The following is a 20231-nucleotide window of genomic DNA, read 5'->3' on the forward strand; positions in this document are numbered from 1 at the left end:
ATGAGAGGATGGAAGCAGCTGTATCTTGAGGGGTGTGGGAGCACACAAGTACAAAATGTATGTATGTTTACTAGGGATGGGCATAATAATTCATCAATAGTGAAAAATTCTGCCAGTTGTGTGTTAATCTATGACATCTTTGCAGAAACTGAAGCAAAATGGAGGGCACTACTTGCAACCAGTCGAGGCACTGTTGATTCATTCTCAACTAGTTTGTAGTCTAAAGCAGTGGTCCTCAACATTTTTTGACCCACGGACCGGCTTGTGTTCCCACAAACCTCCCGCGGACCGGGGCGAGGTGGGGTAGCGGTTCGTACATTATAGCGATCTAATTTATTTATTATGTATTGTGTTAAACTAAGACATGAATAACATCAAATTAAAAGCACAAAATGAATGCCGACCCACCATCCACCAGTTAAAGCCTGGAGTCTTTCCAGAGAGATTATTATATCCGTGTGTGTGGTAAAAGGCTGTGTGCTAGCATGAAATAACTTGACAAATGTGTACATTAGCACTCAAGAAGTGATCAAAGCGTACCTTTATGCATTCCCACATAGTATCAGCATTTGACACCAAATATGAGGTGAAAGAAAAATGGTAAAAATACAGTAGTAGTCTATCTGTGCGGCATGAGATAAAGTTAGCACACGCACAATGGACATGCATCAAGTGAGACGGATGTAACAGAGAATCCGGACGCTTTTCAAAATAAAACATAAAAAATATGAAAAAAATAATGGAGATTATTTTTTCTTTCTGTGCGGCTCGGTACCAAATGACCCACGGCCCGGCACTGGTCTAAAGGATAACATGACGACAGCGAAGGGAAGTTGAGCCGTACACAGACAATGGCCTGCGCTATGGCAACTCCCTGGAACAGCACAATTCTGTTCAACACAACCTAGGCATTCAAACAGGGGTTCATGACATTCAGAAAGATTACCCCAACCCTCAAAGATACTTGATGTTAATTTTCCTGTCGTCGATCAAAGAAATGCCATAAAATGCTCATCCCTAATATACAGAATATACCTAATATATCTCTGTATGTCATCCAGTAAAAGACAAACGATGCAAAAGTGTTCTTCGAATGTTTTAACAATCAAATGCACAACACTTATGGAGTTCAACCAGTTTTCCAAATGATGAAATGGTGAAAAATAATGAATAAGCATGCTTCAAATATTTAAAAAAAAACAGGTAGAGTTTGTCACTTACAGAGTTGATGCAGGCCAGTTCCTTGTTGAGAAGCCATGGTAAGGAGAGCTTCCCATCTCCCTTGTAACAAGACTGAATCCTCTCTTTGATTTTCTCCTTTATCCTTCTCAGGGTGAATAAGCACAAAGCTGACTCTTTGGGTGGTTTGGCACGATTCTTCTGACCCTGTGAGAAAACTGTGAAAAGGATGTCTTCATTCTCGGAAATCCCCAAAGATCTGGCCAGTTCGCGGCCTGGCCGGGCCAAGTAGGCATCCTGAACCAGGCGGTACTCGACGCCGTCTTTAGTGCAGCCAATTGGGAACTCGACATAGGAGTAAAATTTCGGGTCATCTACGCAGAGGCGTACAATTTTGGAGGTGAAAAACTGCTCACCACTGGCATCAGGAGAAGTGAGCTGAGTATCCAGCTGCATTGTAAGATAATAAACAAACTGTTCACTGCTGAAGCTGTAAACATAGTATATATCAAAGGCAGGAAACTTGGACAAAGTATCAGATGGAATCTTAAGCTGAGAGGAGACAAACTCGTCTTGATACACAAAGCTGAACATGTCTGCATTTTCTTCGTTCTCCATCAACTTTCGGCTGGAAAGAGTCGGGAAATACTCTGACTTGCCATCAATGGGCGTTCCAATGAACAACTTGCTTGTTGGACTGTGAGGGGAACTTATGATGACTCCTGACATGGTCCCTGACTCAGCTACACTGGACAGGTAGTGCTCCTTGCGATGGTGAGGCTCACCCAGCTTGAACAGGTCATCCAGACGGAGAAATTGACAAATGCCCTGCGAAGTACTACCACAAGCAATGAGGCGATTCTGGGCATAGTCAATAAGTAAAAGCTTGTTCACATTCGGTGTCTGGGCCAGGTCATGGGGGCACGACTGGACACTGGGTGGAGGGTAACACTTTTCGTTGTCTACAACTGGTCCAGTCATGTGGCTGCGCAGTTTAGTTAAGTTGCTAGACAGTTTGAAAATCCAGTTGACAGCTCCGACGTAGACTTCCCCAGTTTTGTTGTGAATGGCCAAATGTGTCAGCCCCCACTCTGCAGGTGTGAACCGTTTGAAAGTTGGCGGCTGGCCTCCACAAACAGATGAGGTCATGATAAGCAAAAGCCCAAACACAAGAAACAGGTTCCCCACAACAGGGTAAGCTGTTGATCGAGCTTGGGAGAACATATTTGGGCAGTCCTGTGCAAAGGCTTGGGGGGAAGGGGAAGAAGAAGAGGAGGTGTGCAAGCTCTGGTACAGAGATCCAAGTCAGGATTTTGAGTCTTTTTTACTCAACTGTCAAGAAACAATGTGATGAGGACAGAGGAGGATGAAGAAGGCAATACAACTTCTATTGAGCCACTGTCCTGTTCACAGCGTTGCACACCATCGTGAGGAACTTCATCCACAGAGGAATGTTGTGGGAGCCCTAGACAGACAAAGAGAAAAACACTGTTAGTGTCCGAGTTAGATTTTCTATTGATTATGCATCAAGCATGAAAGGGCCTTAAAGGCTCACAAATTAAACAGACAAAATTTGGAAAAAAAAAAGTTGACATTTGCCACTGTGATGAATTAATGATATCAAATCAAGTCTAGAAGGCAAATGTGTGTTGGCATTTAATTATGAGCGAAGATAGCAGGGGAGGCATGAGCCAATTATTAAAGGCTCTGTATACATAATATAAGACTTGCTGGAATGAGTAATGGACACAACATTAAACTCAGTAATATTTTATAACTTCAATCACGGTGGCTTTCGAGGACTCAAATGTATGAGAAAGTGCTAGTGGGCATTGCCACATTGGAAAACTAGTCATAGCCACATTTTGTCAGTTGCAATGGGGGTCAACACACTACCCAGTAACTCATACAGTAATAATGATTGAACCACTTGTTATAATAGCTAATCTCCCATCAAGCAACAGATACTTTTCATATACAGTTGTCCCTTGCCACGTCACACTTCAAATTTACAGATGTTTTGCCTAAATTAAGCATGTTTGTACATATAAATGGCTAAATAAAGTAGAATACAAATAAAAGGCATTTAGAAGACGTATGACACGCATGCACATGGCAATATATTGAGGCCAGCAAAATTATCGAGTTAATTTTCATTGTGTGATTAATTAATTTATTATCATCCCACGTCTACTACCTGCGAGACTGTTTGTTTCTGAATGAGAAATCTTGTCACATTTTAATCCCACAAGAGCTTGTGACACGAGATCAAAATAGCCTTCTCTAACGTATCATATTCATACGACAGAAGGTCCTTTCTGTCTCTCCATGGTCGTGCATTTACAATTTCTCATGGGCTCTCTGTATCGCATGCGGAGGACGGAGGAAGTCTTTACTCTGGCTTTGTGAGTTACATTTTTTTTTCTGAACGAGAAATCTTGTCACGTTTTAATCTTGTGAGATCTTGTGACACGATATCTTGTGGCATCCCTGCTATGTAGTATTCTACACTGGTCACTAGGTGTCAGTAATGTTACTTTAATGTTGGGTGAGGCACACACACACACACACACACACACACACACACACACACACACACCAGACTTGATCGCCCTTTATTGCAGGTTTAAATTACTGAATCTCACAACAGTCACAATAATACCTAATAAAAACACAGTCAAATGTTATAGCTAAGGTAAAACTTAACTCTGAATCCCAATGTCACTTCCTGCCCGCCTGCTGTCTTTTTATGTCTACTATATTGAGTAATAAGACTGTAAAGATGACTATGGGTGTGTGAGTTAATGTATAGAGGGCTCTAATAAAGTAAAAAAAAATGTAACATTTGATTTACTTGTAGAAATAAGGAATTCTACTTAGCGGAAATTCACTTATCACGTCTGGAACCAATTAACCGCGATAAACCAGGGATTACGGTACATACACATTTGAGCTACATTACTCCATAGATGGGTGCTGCCAACACAAGTCAAGTTAGCCAAACATTATTTCTGAGCGGGAGGTCCATCTGTTCCACAAAGTTACAGCTCAGCCCGCCCCATACTCCAGTTCCAGGTCTTTCGTTTAGCATGATTGCACCCATATGTGTTTATCCACACAACGCATGCTGTATTGAGCACTCCTTGGACAACTGACGGGGCATCAGAGACAGAGAGTGATATGTTCTAACTTAGAGGTAGGGGTGGTTGCTGCTACTTTGACAGACCAATCATGTTCCTGATCTGTAAATACTTGTTATGCTAAACTGAACCCTACAGTCCCAGGGAAGCCATGCTTCAATTTCACCTTGACCATCAAAGTGTCTGCACAGTGTTTTATGACCGCACCAAATCGGAAAAGATGAGACACCAGTGTGCGTGTAAGAGCGTGAGATGAGGTAGAAGGGGAAAGCTGTGACATAGGGGATAATCAAATGGAGCCCTGGTGTCCGCCTCCTGCCCAAAGTCTGGTGGGACAGTCAGGGGCAAGGCTAACCATCTATCAATCAAGTTCTGAAAAGGAAGGTCAGTGCTGTCAGTTAAGCTCAGGAGGATAAATGTGTGTTTTCAAATCTGAATTCCTTATACTCCATGGATTGTGAGTGACTGAAAGATAGGACACATTGGGAAAGATACAGCGCCTTCTTTACAAGCATCCCATAGGAGAAGGATGTGGGAGAAGGTATGTACAGTATTTAAGTTGAAAAACACCCAACATCTTCAATTGATACAGAATGTGTACTACTGTAATGTTGAAAAAAACCTAACTCCATAAAATAGGTAATAAAGGATGTGACTATATGGCCTTTGTTGGTGTGGTGCTTCATAGCAGACTGTAATGCACCTGCAGTGGCATCAATGCCCTATTCAAAAATGCCCTGCAACTTAGGGTGTAGTCAGGCACTCATCCTAGGTCAGGTGGGTAGGCTCAAGCCTCTGCTGAGGATAAGTGGTCTAGAAAATGGATGGATGGAGGGACAGATGGGCTCTCCAAGGCTGTCACCGTAGGCAGAGAGGGCATAAAATCAAGTTTTACAAACTAAGTATTTAAACAGTAAATGTCTCTCTAAGATTCAGTGGCTTGCACATCATTTTTATCCCGCATTCCCTGCAAGCAATGTGCAAAAAAAGAGCGAGAGCGAGAGCGAGAGCGAGAGCAAGAGAAATACTGGTCTCGTTCGTGGAATAGCAAACCATCGCTCAGCTGAGACAAAGTTGGCCAAGTTCAGGGAGAGAAAGTATCAACCAATTTCCACAAATGAAAGGCCAAGGAAGACAGATGTTTAGTAGAACCCCCCAAAAAAACTCGTTTCAATCAAGTTTTTATGGCCCAAATCTTACTACACCTTTCTTGTCAGTAACAAATCTAATCTGATATAGTCATATTTCCATGCAATTTATACAGTTTAAATCAAACCCCCGTGGATTGACTCACATCAGTATGAATCGTTGTCAACATAACCAAAAAAATCGATTGCACATTTACTTGTGAGTTTTGCCAGAGACAAAAAGAATGGGTGATAATCCAGGATTTCTGTTTATATCATTTTCCTTTGACTTTTACTTCAGTTTTCATATTATCAAACAGAGCTGATGTGGTAATTTCATTGTATGTCTTGACTACAATTACAATAAAACTTCAGTATGTAGCTTGGTCGACATACTGCAGATGTCAACATACCCAGAGCCAATTTAACTGGTTTGACTGAAGTGTATGAAATCCTCAAATTTACATATATGCCACAGAAACGTTAATAACAGTGGTAATGCAGTGAACCGTTGTGGCATTGGTACATTTTATAGAAATACACTGCTCTTTAAAAACTTAATCAACCATAATACTTCCATGCCATAAGGGACCATGTATGTGAATGTGAGAGGTTGTCTCTATTTATTTAGCATTTATTTAACCAAGTTAGTCCCATTGAGATCAAAGATCTCCTTTACAAGGGAGACCTGGCCAAGAGGGCAGCAGCATAGTCACATTAAAAACAATAAACAACACACCATTAAAAAACATTAAAAACAAAACATTAAACATAAAAAACTTGCTCACATAAAACACTTGCACACAGACAAGGTAGACTGCAATGATTTCACCAGAGCTTTAAAGTCATTCAGTGTAACAAGGGCTTGAAATCGAAGTTCAGATTGTAAATTATTACAAGCATTTGGTGCTGAAAACCTAAATGCTTTCTTGCCCAGTTCAGATCGTACTCTGGGGACGACAAATTGCAGAATATCCATAGATCGGAGATAGTGACTTCCGTGTTTCCTTGTTAAAAGACAAGACAAATAGGAAGGAGTAATGCCCAGAATGCTTCTGTAAATACGTAAACACATGCCAATGACTGAGGCGCCGGGCACATAAAGATGTCCAGTTAACTTTGGAATAGAGTACACAATGGTGAGTAAGGGGACCACATTTGGTGATGAACCTCAGTGCCCCGTGGTACACACTATCCAGACTATGTCCCTATCCCTCTGTGTGCCCTGTGATTGACGCATGACCAGTCCTGTGTCTAGTTTGCTTTTCACCCAAAGTCAGTTGGGGAGGTTCCAGTTTCCCGCAACTGTTAACAGGATAAGTGGAACAAAATGAATGGGGGGAAGACAAACAAGATTAAAAAAAAGAGATACAAAAAAGGCAGTCAGGTGTTGGAGAGACAAAAAGACATAGGAAGAAAAAGAGTAGAAGGTTTAGTAAGGGCAAACAGGAGTCAAACAAAAAGTCACTCCTGCATTTTAATTAGTGCACTACACTTACAGCTGACCGGGTATGTTGACACAGTGCCAATAGAACGAAGGTTCTGAGCTCACGTTGTCAAGAACTCTGAAATGTGTAAAATGACCAAATTTTGTTGGTGTAAGTTTGATCTATTATTATTTCACTGTTAAGAGATCCAAAAATGAAGAATCGGTGAACGAGCAAAAGACCAAATAAGAAAGCCTCGTCTTTAAAGCTATACCAGGCTCACATTGCTATAAGAGAGGTTGAATGGCAATATAAATGGTATCTGGGGATCTTCATTTGCTTCTTGTTTCCACAGTAGAAAGATGCTCACATCACATATCACACAAATATCTTTAAGAAGATTTCACGTTAAAAGTCAGAAGTACTGCACTTGGCAATGAAGGGCCTCTTGACCGACTCCCTCTGCTCTTATTACCCGCTTTGCAGAGGTGCCCCACTTCTGTCACTTTTTATCCTATTTTCTCAAATTTCTTTCACTTTCAGTTTCAATCCCCACTTTATTTGAAGTGAAACAAAGGTAGGGACACAAGGACAAGCTGTGAGCCACATCTGGCACCATTAAGAGAACAACATGTCAATCACTTCGAGGCATCTTTCGCTTTGGGAGTGTGCAGCCACCACGTCAGCGACACTGTGGGTGTTACCACGTCAGGGAAAAGCATTAGAGTGAGCGGACAGTAAGAGGTCAGGTTGATTGGATTTGATATCAGGATACCCTTTGCATTGACAGAAGATCCCAGTATGTAACTATGGTCTGGGAATAGTGATGAGGGATGGAAGGCAAGGTGAGGAAAAACTGGAGAAAAGCATGGAAGGGTCATTGCCTTGACCCGAAATAATTTTGTTTGGTTTGACGGTCGTGAAAATCCCGTGAGGGGATGAGGGTGGTGTTTTAGGTCAAGTGATGGAGGCACTGGTGCCTCTTGTTGAGTTAAGCGGGGGTCATCGCTCTCTCTCTCACGTTTCCTCAGACCTGTCCACTCAGATAATGGTCGTTGCTCACCCTAGTGCAGTACTGATTTATTGCCAGTGGCATATCAATTACAGCACTCACAACTACAGGGGGAAAAAAGAGGAGGAGAAGGTTGCGCTGGAGCGATGATGATGAGGACGGATGTGGAGCAGCGCTCAGACAAATTATCTGCCCTCTGCACTGCATCACAGCATGTGGATCACATCTACTGTATTGCAGGAGAACAGCAAGTGCCACAGTTGGGAAAAAATATATAGAGTGCAAGAGAGCAACTCGACTTGGACGCTAAACTGGTACTAGTGTCTTCCGGTGTTGGACAATTTTTTTATTCTAGGTTTACTACTATAAATTGAACATTATTAAGTTTGTAAAGGAACATATTAGATTATGCACTTGCGTTCAGTGAGCATGTGTTTCAAAAAGAAGTTGCAGTATTTGTAAAAATTATCCGAAAATGTATACAAACTCTAAACATGCATACAGTCACATGCAGAAGTATGTTAGTTATGTTATGTAGCCCTACCATAGCATAACTGGAGAGGCGACTGCAAATAATATGACTTAAAAGAGACACACTGCACACACGCCAACCCACGCACACCCTCAGAACATTGCATGTGTGTTGTGTAGATACTATTCATGATCATGTGTATATGAAATGCACATATGAATCAGCACACAAAAACTATATACTTCTCTATTTTAATCTGCTCTCCACCTCTTCACTTAGCAACCTAAACACTCCAGACTAGAGATTTACCCACAGGAAAAAAGGGGGACGAATAAGGGACTGAACAGCAGTAGGGGTGGAGGTGAGGCGAGTTGGGGGTTGCATGGTAAGAGAGGAGGTGAGATAGTAGGGGAGCCAAGTCCTGGGGCCATAATCCTCTCCCAGGGTCTGCCTAATCTCACATCCACTATGTGCATATGGAAAGGATGGATTACCATCCCCCAAGACAATGATGGGTGGATGACTGAGGGATTGTAATCCCCAAACAAACAAATCATATCAAATATTATTTTTAAAATATAAAAACCCAACATAAGTTGTTAGGCAGTGGGGCTGGCTGACTTTATCTTCCTTTTAACATGTCACTAGTGAAATTTGCCAGGTTTAGACCATTTTAACATATGTCTTATTAAGAGGCACAACAGGTCAGTGTCAGAGATAGAGGGCAAGGTCAAGGCTGGAGAGCTACAACAGTTTGCATGCAATAAAATAATACCTAAAAACTGTGACAAAGCCATTACTCTGGCAGAATGGGATTACCACAGAATGTCAACATAATTGCAAAGGATCACTGGAATACTACCAAAAAAACGTCCAAGGCCATCTGTCATTGTGCAAGCAAGTTTTTCCATCATGATCCAAACATCAAGTGTTTTAATAATTGTGTGAGGACAGTATGTATTGTACCTCCTTCCAAAGGAAAGTGTACATTTCTGATTCATTTTTTCCCAAAAGGAAATAACCGAAAGGTAAATATAGTAAAATATATATATATGTTTGCCTAAATTAAGCATTTTCAAGCATAAAATTGCTGAATGGACTAAAATATAAATATGAGGCATTCAGAAAATGTATTCAAAGTCATTGTGATTATGTAATATTAGGTGTAAGTATTGTCACCATAATGTTCAGTGAGAGACACAATCACCAGACTTGATCGCCGGAACAACAGGTTCTTATGGCTGCTTTGAAGTATCTCACAACGCTACTGTTGCAGCCGTATCCCACTCCGAGCTAAAACTCAACTCTGGAACCCTGACGTTAGTTCCTGACCGCCCCTCCATTCAGCTCCCAGCACCGGAACACATTTAAAGCAACACACATGAGCATGAGCTCCATCAATAACCATCTTAAATTGGTTATTTCTGTTATCATGCATAGTATATTGGATAGTACGAGTGTAAAGGTGACATCCCTCGCCACGTCGTGGTTCAAACATTGCTCCCTCACCATCGCTGTTTTTCAAATATGTATAAATCATCGCTGTTTTGTGGTTGACTATGGCCTATTATTAATCAAAAATACTGAATGACAAGTCATGTGTAGTATTCTACACTGGTCACTATATCAGCAATGTTACATTGATGAGACATTACCTTTAATTACATTACTTTAACTTGCACTGCGTGGAGTCAGCCATGTAACTTCAAATGACATAACAGAGAACAAAAACATTCTGTGTGGAAGAGGTGCGCTTTTGGCTTCTTACTTCATCCTTCCCCACTCAGTTTCCTAAATAAATTGGAGGCTAACTAGTTAACTTGGTAGCTTAATATGCTTAAAGTGGTGGCTGTCTCTGCAGAGATCCCGCAGCCTGTGCGTAAAAGTTGAGCAATGTGGTGTAAACAAAAATAGCAGTAGTGCAACAGCATAGATTTTTTTACAGATGTACGTGTATGCCAGATGCATGTCAGACTGGCTGCTCTGTATATCAATCAAGTGATCTTTTTGTTAATGTCATGCAATCGAGCCACATTATGTTTGAGATACTACAACAATTAACTTTCCCAATGCTAACGTGTGCGTTATTATGTTTTACTATTGCTTATCATATCTACTATACTAGGTAATACAAGTGCATAGGTGGTTTTAGGGGTGTTATTTAATGGCTACATGGATCTAGTAATGGTAAAACAAACATTTAGAAAGTCATAAACAAGTTTCTATGCTTTAACTACAGAAATAGTCAGTGTATTAATATTGAATCCTACTTGGCAGAACTTTAATTAGGAAAATTGTCAGGTTCATTTCATCCCCTCCCAATTTAATGTTAGTCCCATTCACACAGTGCAGTGTAAAAAAAGGTTTTGATAAACAAGTACCCACAATTATGATGTCAGTCTGCAAAACCTTGAGTTAATGATGTCTTGCGAGCTTTGCTAAAGTTTTGCATGATGTCACATCCAAATTTTATGTGTGACTTTTGAGGAATACTAAACATTTGTCATTTTTCTCCAAATCTACAACCATTTTAAGGTCCTGCATTGCCTTTTTATTGTCATGACTACATTTTGACAGAGCACACCCAAAACCAGCTGTCCCTGTGTTATACTCTAATTATCCAACAACATGAGTCACAGTTCAGTGGAGATATAAAAGGTATTGTATTTTGTGGTATCATGTATCATTTCCTTCCTGCATTGGCTGGGGAAAACATTGCCTGGTAAGTCTTGAGGCATATCCCAGCATGCATAGGGACAAGCAGGGCAGAGACTGTAGGACAATGTACTTGCACAGTAGCTGAAGCAGCAAAGCAATAAGTGGGTAGACAATTGCTTCTTTTGTGTGTGTGTGTGTGTGTGCGTGTGTGTGACAGCTGCCACACCAAGACCATAGACAGACTGTGGGCACTACATCACACAAATTCCTCTTGCCCTCATTCTGTGCAACACATACAAATACACACACACACACACACACTTTACAGCACACTAGATGTACACAGTCTTGCAATTATCAGAGGTAAACAAGATTAAATGCCAGCACAACCTACCTACTGCATAAAATGATATACAAAGGCGCAGTTGTATATGCATTCGTATTGGCAGTTCCATGTGTGCCTGAGGGAACAGCACAGAATTGTCCCGGCTGCCAGCATATGTCAGATGTAGGACAAAGACAGCTAAACACAAGTTTAACACTGTGGTAACACTTAAGTCAGCTCCTGCAAGCTCGCTTAATATGACCGCTGACCCCACATCAGCCCCAACCAGGAATGCAGGGGAAATGTGTTGCGGACACACCTTCATGTGGAAATCATCACCTAAAACATATTCACAGTTGATGACAAGATGTGAAAGATAATACAGGTGACAGGTGTCTCCCCTTTGGAATTAAGTGCACAGTGGAACCTGTTCAGGTTGACCCCCCCTCGAACTGGCTGACTCACGCACGGTTGTCGACAGAACCGAAAACAGCCATTGCTTACAAATTTTGACTTTAAATGACGTTACCAAAGACATAAGGATAATGGATGATAAAAGATTTTTCATCCTATGGCAGACAATGTTCATTTCTCCACTTCACCACTGAGTACGTTGCTGTACGCTGCCTAATTACACTTTTCACTTTCCTTTTCTTTTATGCACTGCCACCTGAAGAGTCTGCCTCATCCTTGGAAGACAATAGAGGTTAAAGTGAAGTAACGTTGACTAAAAAGGACAAAAGCGATGTTGTCCGTCCTCCGTGTAGCGACTAGTGACAATGTATCACTCTCTACATATTACTTTGCCTACGTATTGTTCCGCCACACGTACAGTATTAAAGTATTAAATGTCCGTGGGTCTGCGTTAGTAAAATGAAACACCATAAAACATCACTGTGTTTTCCTACATATTTTTTTGAATAGCTCATACCTGATTTGGCTAGTGAACACAAGAGCTGAGTATCCATGCATCCATTTTCTATACCACTTGTCCTTATAATGGTCACAGGTATGCAGGAGCCTATCTCATCTGTCTTCGAGTGAGAGGTGGGTTCACCCTGGACTGGTTGCCAGCCAATCGCAGGGCACAATCTGAGTATCACCAAGGCCTATAGCTGTTGTTATGGCTGGACAATTAATGATAAATAACCAAAACTGATATTTAGAGTTTCTGATCGATGTAAAACTGCTGTGTCGGTTATTCCAGTCTGACTGCTCCACTACAAAGAAACGCACAGAAAGAATCAGACCGCAGCCCATTCGTAAAGTCTATAGCGTCGACAGTACAAAGCGAGCAGCGTTTCCCAAAAGGAATTCCGTCTCAGTTGTTTGGACACAATTTGGCTTTGAAGGGGATGACGTCGACCAAAAAGTAATGAGTCACTTGTTTCAAAATTATACAAATATTTACAGAATAAATAGTTAAGAGTGGGATAATCGTACATTAACTGAAATCGCGGTTGGAGGTTCAATTAATTGTGATTTTTATTTTATCCAAAATTGCCCAGCCCTAGCTGTTGTGGTTACAATAACACATGGTGAGCACACAGGCTGTTTTCATCTCCATCTTTATATGGACTTCTATCCCCTCCGGCCATCTCTTCATTGAATTCTCTTATTCTCATATATCTTCATTCTCTCAGCCCTGCCACACATATTTCTCTGCATTCCCTCTATCTTGTTCTCCTCCTCTTTATTCCTAGTCATGCAGGGACCAAAATGAAATGAAATATGTCGTTAGATGACCGTAAATCTGAAGTAATCATCTAATCAAGAAATGTTGGTCAACAGTTTGGGACAGGCCTTCTTGGTCCAGCATGACTGCCCCTGTGCACAAAGCAAGGACCATAAAGGCAAACCCAACAAAAATCACATTTACACACACAAAAAAAATCACAAATATGGCAATTTGGAGTGGCTAATTAACAATTCCTTGAGTGGGAACAAAGTCAATATTTTCGTCGATTTCTAGTATCACAGCAAAGCCGAGATGAGTAAAAAAAATTTATAAATGTTTGAACTGCTGTTCCCCATCTTCCCTATTAAAGGGATAGTCTGGATTTTTTGACATGAAGTTGTATGACATCCCCATCAGCAGTGTAGTGTACCAACAGTGACCCGTCACTTTGTTCCGTGAGCGGAGTTACGGTCGGATTTCTGTGAGGAGGAACGTAGTTTCCAGTTAGTTGCTGGGTCTCATAAGTAAAGAGTTTGGCTTCCCAGAACTATATGCTTGCAAAAGAGTAATACATGCATTAGGGTTGTAACGGAACACTAAAATGTAATTTCGGTTCGGTTCAGTTTCTTGAAGTGCTCGGTTTGGTTAATTTTCAGTACAAAAAAGGAAGAAAAAAGACTTAATACGCTTTTATTTAAAAAAAATGCAAACAGAACTTTTTTAAAAAAAAATAAAATCGACCAATTTAGGTGACATTTCAAATAAATTAGAGTTTTTTTAAATAGAATAATAAAATAATAATACACAATAAAAACTGCTGTATTTAAACAATTGTTTAAACATTGTGACGAAATGTAATGGACTGTTACAGTTAAACTGCTCTCAGCTGTTGACGGCATCACTTTTAGCTTTTTCATAAAGTGCTGGTATAACTTTCTGGCTAAAGTGAGGACGTAATGGTATTTCGTAGCGACGTTCAAGAACTTTAATCATATACAGTCGTTGAAGAAATGATTAGACCACCCTTGTTTATCCAGTTTATTGATCCATTTTAATGCCTCGTACAACTAAAGGTACATTTCTTTGGACAAACATAATGATGATAACAAATATAGCTCATAAGAGTTTCACTTAAGAGCAACTAAGAGCAACATATGGCAACTTCCATTGTTTTCTTGCTAATAACCAAAATTGCTTAAATTCTTAAATTCTAAGCTACAGCATTGTACTGACAAAAAAATGTAACTCTCATTAGCTATTTTTGTTGTCATTGTTATATTTGTCCAAACAAAGGTATCTTTAGTTGTATCGGACATTAAAATGAACAAGAAACTGAAGAAACAAGGGTGGACTGCATGCGACTAGCGTTGCTGCCCTTCAGTCAGTAGTGTCCGACACTCAGAGGCGTCCGTGTGGAAACTCGCCCAGGACTTTAGGTGTGCGTGAAGCGCTTAAATCACTCTAGTAATAAATTTGATGAGAAAAATAGCATAAAATAAAACCGAAACAGTATGCAAGCGGACCAAACCGAACATGCAGAACATGCAGGGTAAGTCACTGAAACACTACACTGCTGAGGGGGATGTCATACAACTTCATGTCAAAAAATCTGAACTATACCTTTTATGTCATGGAAGAAGGTGCTTCACTTTAGAACTGCAACAATTAATCGAGGATTAATTGATTATCCAAATGTGAATATTGTTTTTATTTCCTTAGTCATCCATGAAAGCATACCTTTTATCTTTGTGTTTTAGGCAAAACAAGATATTCACACACATCACCTTGAACTTTGGAAAACAGTGATCAATATTTTTGCCTCTTTTCTGATATGTTGTGGACCAAACCACTGTTTGTGTTTGGTTCATATTGACTTGGACCATCTAGGGCACATGTGTCAAACTCGTGCCATGGAGGGCCGAAACGCTGCAGGTTTTCTCTCCAATCAGTTTCTTCAGCAGGTGGTTTAATTGGTGAGCTCCTTCCCTCAAACGGAAGGTGTTGATCATTAAAATCACCTGCTTTAGTGACTGGCTGGAAAGAAAACCTGCAGTGTCTCGGCCCTCCATGGCACGAGTTTGACACCCCTGATCTAAGGCCTGACCGAATACTCGATTAATTGAAACAACAAGCTTCAGATTAAATTGACTACGAAAATAATCGTTAGTTGCAGCCATACTCTGCTTTCTGTGTCTCCCATATTTCCATGCAATGCCTGCTAGAACACATTAGTAGTCATTACTATTTTACCATCAAAACATACACTAGTTTGTAAAGTAGTAACTGTTACCAGGACTTAAAAGCATTGCAGTGTCAAAGAGAAAGACATCACCAGAGTGAGCACATGAAATTAAAATGGTTTCTGCCACATAGAAACAGCATACCAACAGCGTACATTCCACACAGCAAGACAACCATAGCAGCAACCGCAAAAACCATACCCACGTTTAGCAGACACACAAAACGATAAATGCACCGTCAGATTAGTGATTTACGCTTTAATCTCTCGACTGGGTCTTTCTCTCCATGACAAATCCTCTGTCTGTGTGAATGTGTGTGTCTGTGTCAGTGTGTGAAGGTGGCAAAAATGTAGGTCAAGGCCGGACTGTGTGTGTAGTGTAGTGCCTTTAGTTCTTTCTGATTAGAAAAAGCTTGCTAAAAAGCTTTTATGCAAAAAAAAAAAAAATAAAAAGACTGACTTTGTTTTCGATCACGCAAGTCAAACCTGTTGTAGTTGAGCTCCTAAAAGAGATTAGTTAGATGCGGAGTGTGGAAGCTTCATGTACACTTTCTGAAACAAACACTGACGTAGTGTGAAAGGCAGGAAGCAGTTGTTTAACTCCCAGCATGCATCTACATGCCCGCTGATTACTTATATCAACATTCAAGAATTCTAGCCACAATTAAAGTCAACCACAAACCGTGTAGCTTTTCAAAACCTATTTATACCTCTCACAATGATGCTTCCCAAGCTGGTTGGACAGGTGTTGAAGTCAGGAAAATGTGTTATAAGAGGTTTACTATAGTCACCATAACATTTTATATAAATATATTAAGTAAACATAAATCATGCAATGACTAACAGCAGAATTATTTATGCCAAGACAAACCCTGGCTATCCCATAAATAGATTAAAATGAATGCTGCGCAAAGCTGATGATTGCAGCTCTGTGGTAAAGATAAGCAATGCATTCATTGGTAACACCGCTTGACTGTTTGAACAAGTGTATGTCATGGTAAACGCTCTCTTTACAAATGTGAGTGTTGGCAACGAGGGTGACATTGGCGAGAAATAGGGGCCACTTCAAGGAGAAAGGCATTAAACAGAATCCTTGTGTCCTGATATGTTTTAATGGGGCCATAAACATCACCTCCCCCTTTTCAGACTGAATGCTTCTACAGTGAGCAACTTGAGCCAAAAGTCATCAGTAGCAGTTGCATGGTCAACGTGCCCTCGGACTGCACTAAAGTTGTAACTCAATGCCTTTTATGGTGTATCGAGCTATTAATACTTGACCTACACATTCCAAAGAAGGGTTAAGGCCATGCCTGGTCCAGATCTCCACTAATTGTTCAGATAAACAATCACCAGTGATGTGTCTGTTTTTATTAAGCAAATTTAAAAGGGACAGCCACCATACCACGTGACAGCCCATTTCCTATGGAATGAAAAACATCCTTAATTTGGTTTATTTCTATAAATACTCTGCAATGACAGCCTACAAGTAAAAGTGCATATGTGCAGACTCCGTATCTGGAATGGCTCCCTATTGACTGAGGCAGCATTCATCTATGTCTATTAAAGGGTACACTGTGCCGGGTCTGTACTCGTGTAGTCATAATCATATCATCGCCCACGTGCACATGGCTCTACATTGTGCTCTAAATGATTTAGAACAGCGGTGTGGCCTTTGTCACATGATAGTAAAACAATTCACGTCTTCAGATCATGTCACAGAACACGATGGTTGGTGCAGACATACTGTAGGTAAATGAACTTTCACTTATATAGCGCTTTTCTACCTTTAAGGTACTCAAAGCGCTTTGACACGGTTACCACATTTAACCACTGATGACGCAGCATTAACTGGGAGTACTTTGATATGATCATGGGAGGACGGACGATATAAACTGACAACTCTTTTCTTTTCTTATCTGAAACTTCTTATTGCTAGGCCTGTCACGTTAACAAATTTTGCTGGACGATAATTGTCCTACAAATTATTGTCGATAATGGATATAATTGACAACACTTTTGAGACAATTTTTTCATTAATTATATGGCAAAATAGTGAGAGTACATTGTAGCAATAAACTTTAATTTCTCAAGAGTATTTAACATTGTAATTGGAATGTCTAGATCTTTTAATTAAATTAAACAAAATAATAAATTAAACAAAAAAACTCAATGAAAATAAAATTGACTTTGTTTTAGCAGAAACTGCACTTAAATAAAAATCACAATAATATCCCAAAATAATACAAAATAGAACCCCCCCCCCCCCACACACACACACACACACACACAGTTATGTAGTGTATTTTTAAACTAACGTATGGGGTCACATTTGAGCTGGACCACATATCTGTAGTGGCGGAGTAAAATGCATAATATTTTTCATAATATTTTGACTTTGTTCCTATATTAAATTTTCTCAAACCTAATTTTCCAAAAATTACAACTTTGTTTTGTTTGTTTGTCATAACATTACGACTTTAAAAAAACAACATATTTTTTCTTTAATATTAAATCTCAATGCTACTAAAATGGCATTATCTTTCCTCATAATATTACGTTATTCTCGTAAAATTGCAACTGTTTTTCTTGTTATTATAAAACTTTTCTCTCAATATTTTTACTTTTTTCTTGTAAAATTACAGCAACTTTTTCCATTTCCGCCGTGTTTGTTTCCAAGCTAGTTCGACTTTCTTCTTGTAAATTTTCTTCTTGTCATATTATGACTTTATTCCCATAATATAATAACTTTTTCCCCAACTTAATTTTCCATTTTTCCCATTACAATTTTATTTTGTTTCTCACAATATTAGATTTTTTAAAAATAACCTATATTCTAATTATTTATTATTATTATTTAATTAATGCTATTAAAAATATTATTTCTTATAACATTACGATGCTATTTTCATAAAATTAAAACTTTTTCTCTCAATATTTTGACTTTATTCTTTATTCTAATTCCTGCTGATTTTTCCATTTCTGTTGTTTCTTCGATTTTCTTGTTAAATTATAATTTAAGAATGTACCGTGGGCCAATAAAAAAACAGCCATGGGCCTTGAATGACCCCGAGGCCGCACTTTGGACACCCCTGGTTTAACCAAAAGCAGGCTGATCCACTATACTTATTATGTTGGCTCACAAGTCCAACTTTAACCCACTGACCATTCTAGCCAACATTATGTATGCATGATGGGCGTCTGTGGGAAAGAAACAACAGTATTTGTCTTACATTACAAGCATAACATACACTGCCTAGCCAAAAAACAGGGCACACGTACCATTTCATTGGACTGCCACGCATTCACTGCAGCATCGTTTCCACAAGCTTCTGCAATGTCACATTTATTTCTGTCCAAAGTTGTATTAATTTTCTCTGTCATCTCCTGCATGTACAGTTAATAGTAAATGGCTATTAACAATTGAAAACAACAATTGATGTATTCATAAGTGCATAGGAACAACATTGGAATGTGTGTGTATGCTTGTGCAGCATTACTCGTAACGAATGCAACTGCAAAACATTAGCACCTCTGAGGACTAGCATTTACTCTTGTTTTGAAGTGGTGAAAAAGACTCCTCAAAAGCACGTTAGATTACTACAAAGACAAAAGTTATAACAGAGAAGAGGCACAAGAGGAAAAATGACGCAACTAGAAAGGCAAAATAATGGAAAATGAAAGAAGAGAGGAGAAGAGCCAACGATACCTTTTTAGATAGCCAGCCAGGCAGAACGGGGAGGAATGAAGAGAGATAAGAGAAGAACATTCTGTGCGTGTTTAGCTTATTCCTCCATAGCAAATGGGAAACTGGGTGCATGTCACATAGCTACACCACTTCAAGTATTTTTGCTGCATTAGTCCGTGATATAGACAGTTTTTATCTTGTCAGTCACAAACAGCACACGCACCCAAATTTATGAAGTCTTATACTGTCATACTGTTATTCTCCACACTGAAAAAAAACATTTTAACGTCTGGAACGGCAACCCTATTAAGCAAATTAGGTCACTATCAACTCACTGAGCCAGACAAAGCCAAAAGTGGCCAAAGCTAGCAACAAAAGCAGTTTTTGTTATTGGAGTGGATCCCAAAAGGAAGGGAGCAGACCTACTGGTCAGTCCAGAAAGACAAGTAACATCATCATCATTGTGAGTCACATACAGGGTGAGGGAAGATTGATTCAATAGGTTTAACAGAAGATGAAACATACAGCAAACGCAGGCTTATTAGGTCATATTACAGATAATTGCCTTATACAACAAACAGCACAATTAACAAAGCTAAAAACATGTAAACAGCGCCTGTCTAAATGTAGTGGATGGCAATGCTCGGAACGGGACAGGAGAAACACAAGAGTATGAGTAAACCAAAACAGTCTCCAAGCTTGTCAGTATCACCACAGCAATGGACACCACAGCAACTTTGTGTGGGAGACCATTGTGTAGGAGGACAGCGAACGGGCGCATAAGAAAGAAAAACAGAGGGAGACATGTAGGAAGGAGTAATGTGAGCACAGTTGGAGAGAGATAAGAACAGACTGGTAAGAGCTGAGGAAGATGGGAGTGAGGAGTAAGTGAGAGGAATTCCAGACAAAAACAAGGGGAGGAGGAGAAAGGAAAGGGACATAACAGTGAGCTTGATGAACGGTCTCAGACATAGCTATGGCTTTTTGGTTTACCACGATCTCAAGTTGAACACAGGCAGTTTTACTTGCAGACAACAGAATTCATAACAAACAGAAACTTCTCTCTCCAACCGCCTACGAAAGGTATTGATTGAGGAACATTTGATCTGATTGCTGTACGTCAAAGAAACAGGCAAAATGGATCATGCCAAATTTTAAATACTCTGTTCCCAGCAGATTTCAAGATTTTCAATTTTCCCTGGTTTGATTAGTTCATGTGTGTGGACCTGTTTGTCCTCTCTCCATTCTTGCCCAGCCACCAGGATGTACTGTGGAGATGTATTATCAAC

The 20231-nt window shown here is 39.8% G+C and overlaps 1 protein-coding gene across 2 annotated transcripts in view; it reads right to left on the reverse strand.

Annotated features, from left to right (window-relative positions):
* The window catches only part of LOC129186620 (plexin-A1-like), a 195374-nt gene that overhangs the window by 154809 nt on the left and 20334 nt on the right, over positions 1-20231 (reverse strand). For both annotated transcript variants that reach the window (XM_054785046.1, XM_054785045.1), the window contains exon 2: positions 1222-2644. In XM_054785046.1, coding sequence (XP_054641021.1) covers positions 1222-2403 — 1182 coding nt within the window. In that variant the 5' untranslated portion in view covers positions 2404-2644. The remainder of the gene's footprint in view (positions 1-1221; positions 2645-20231) is intronic.

The sequence above is a fragment of the Dunckerocampus dactyliophorus genome, chromosome 8, assembly GCF_027744805.1.
Source record: "Dunckerocampus dactyliophorus isolate RoL2022-P2 chromosome 8, RoL_Ddac_1.1, whole genome shotgun sequence".
Classification (NCBI taxonomy): Eukaryota; Metazoa; Chordata; class Actinopteri; order Syngnathiformes; family Syngnathidae; genus Dunckerocampus; species Dunckerocampus dactyliophorus.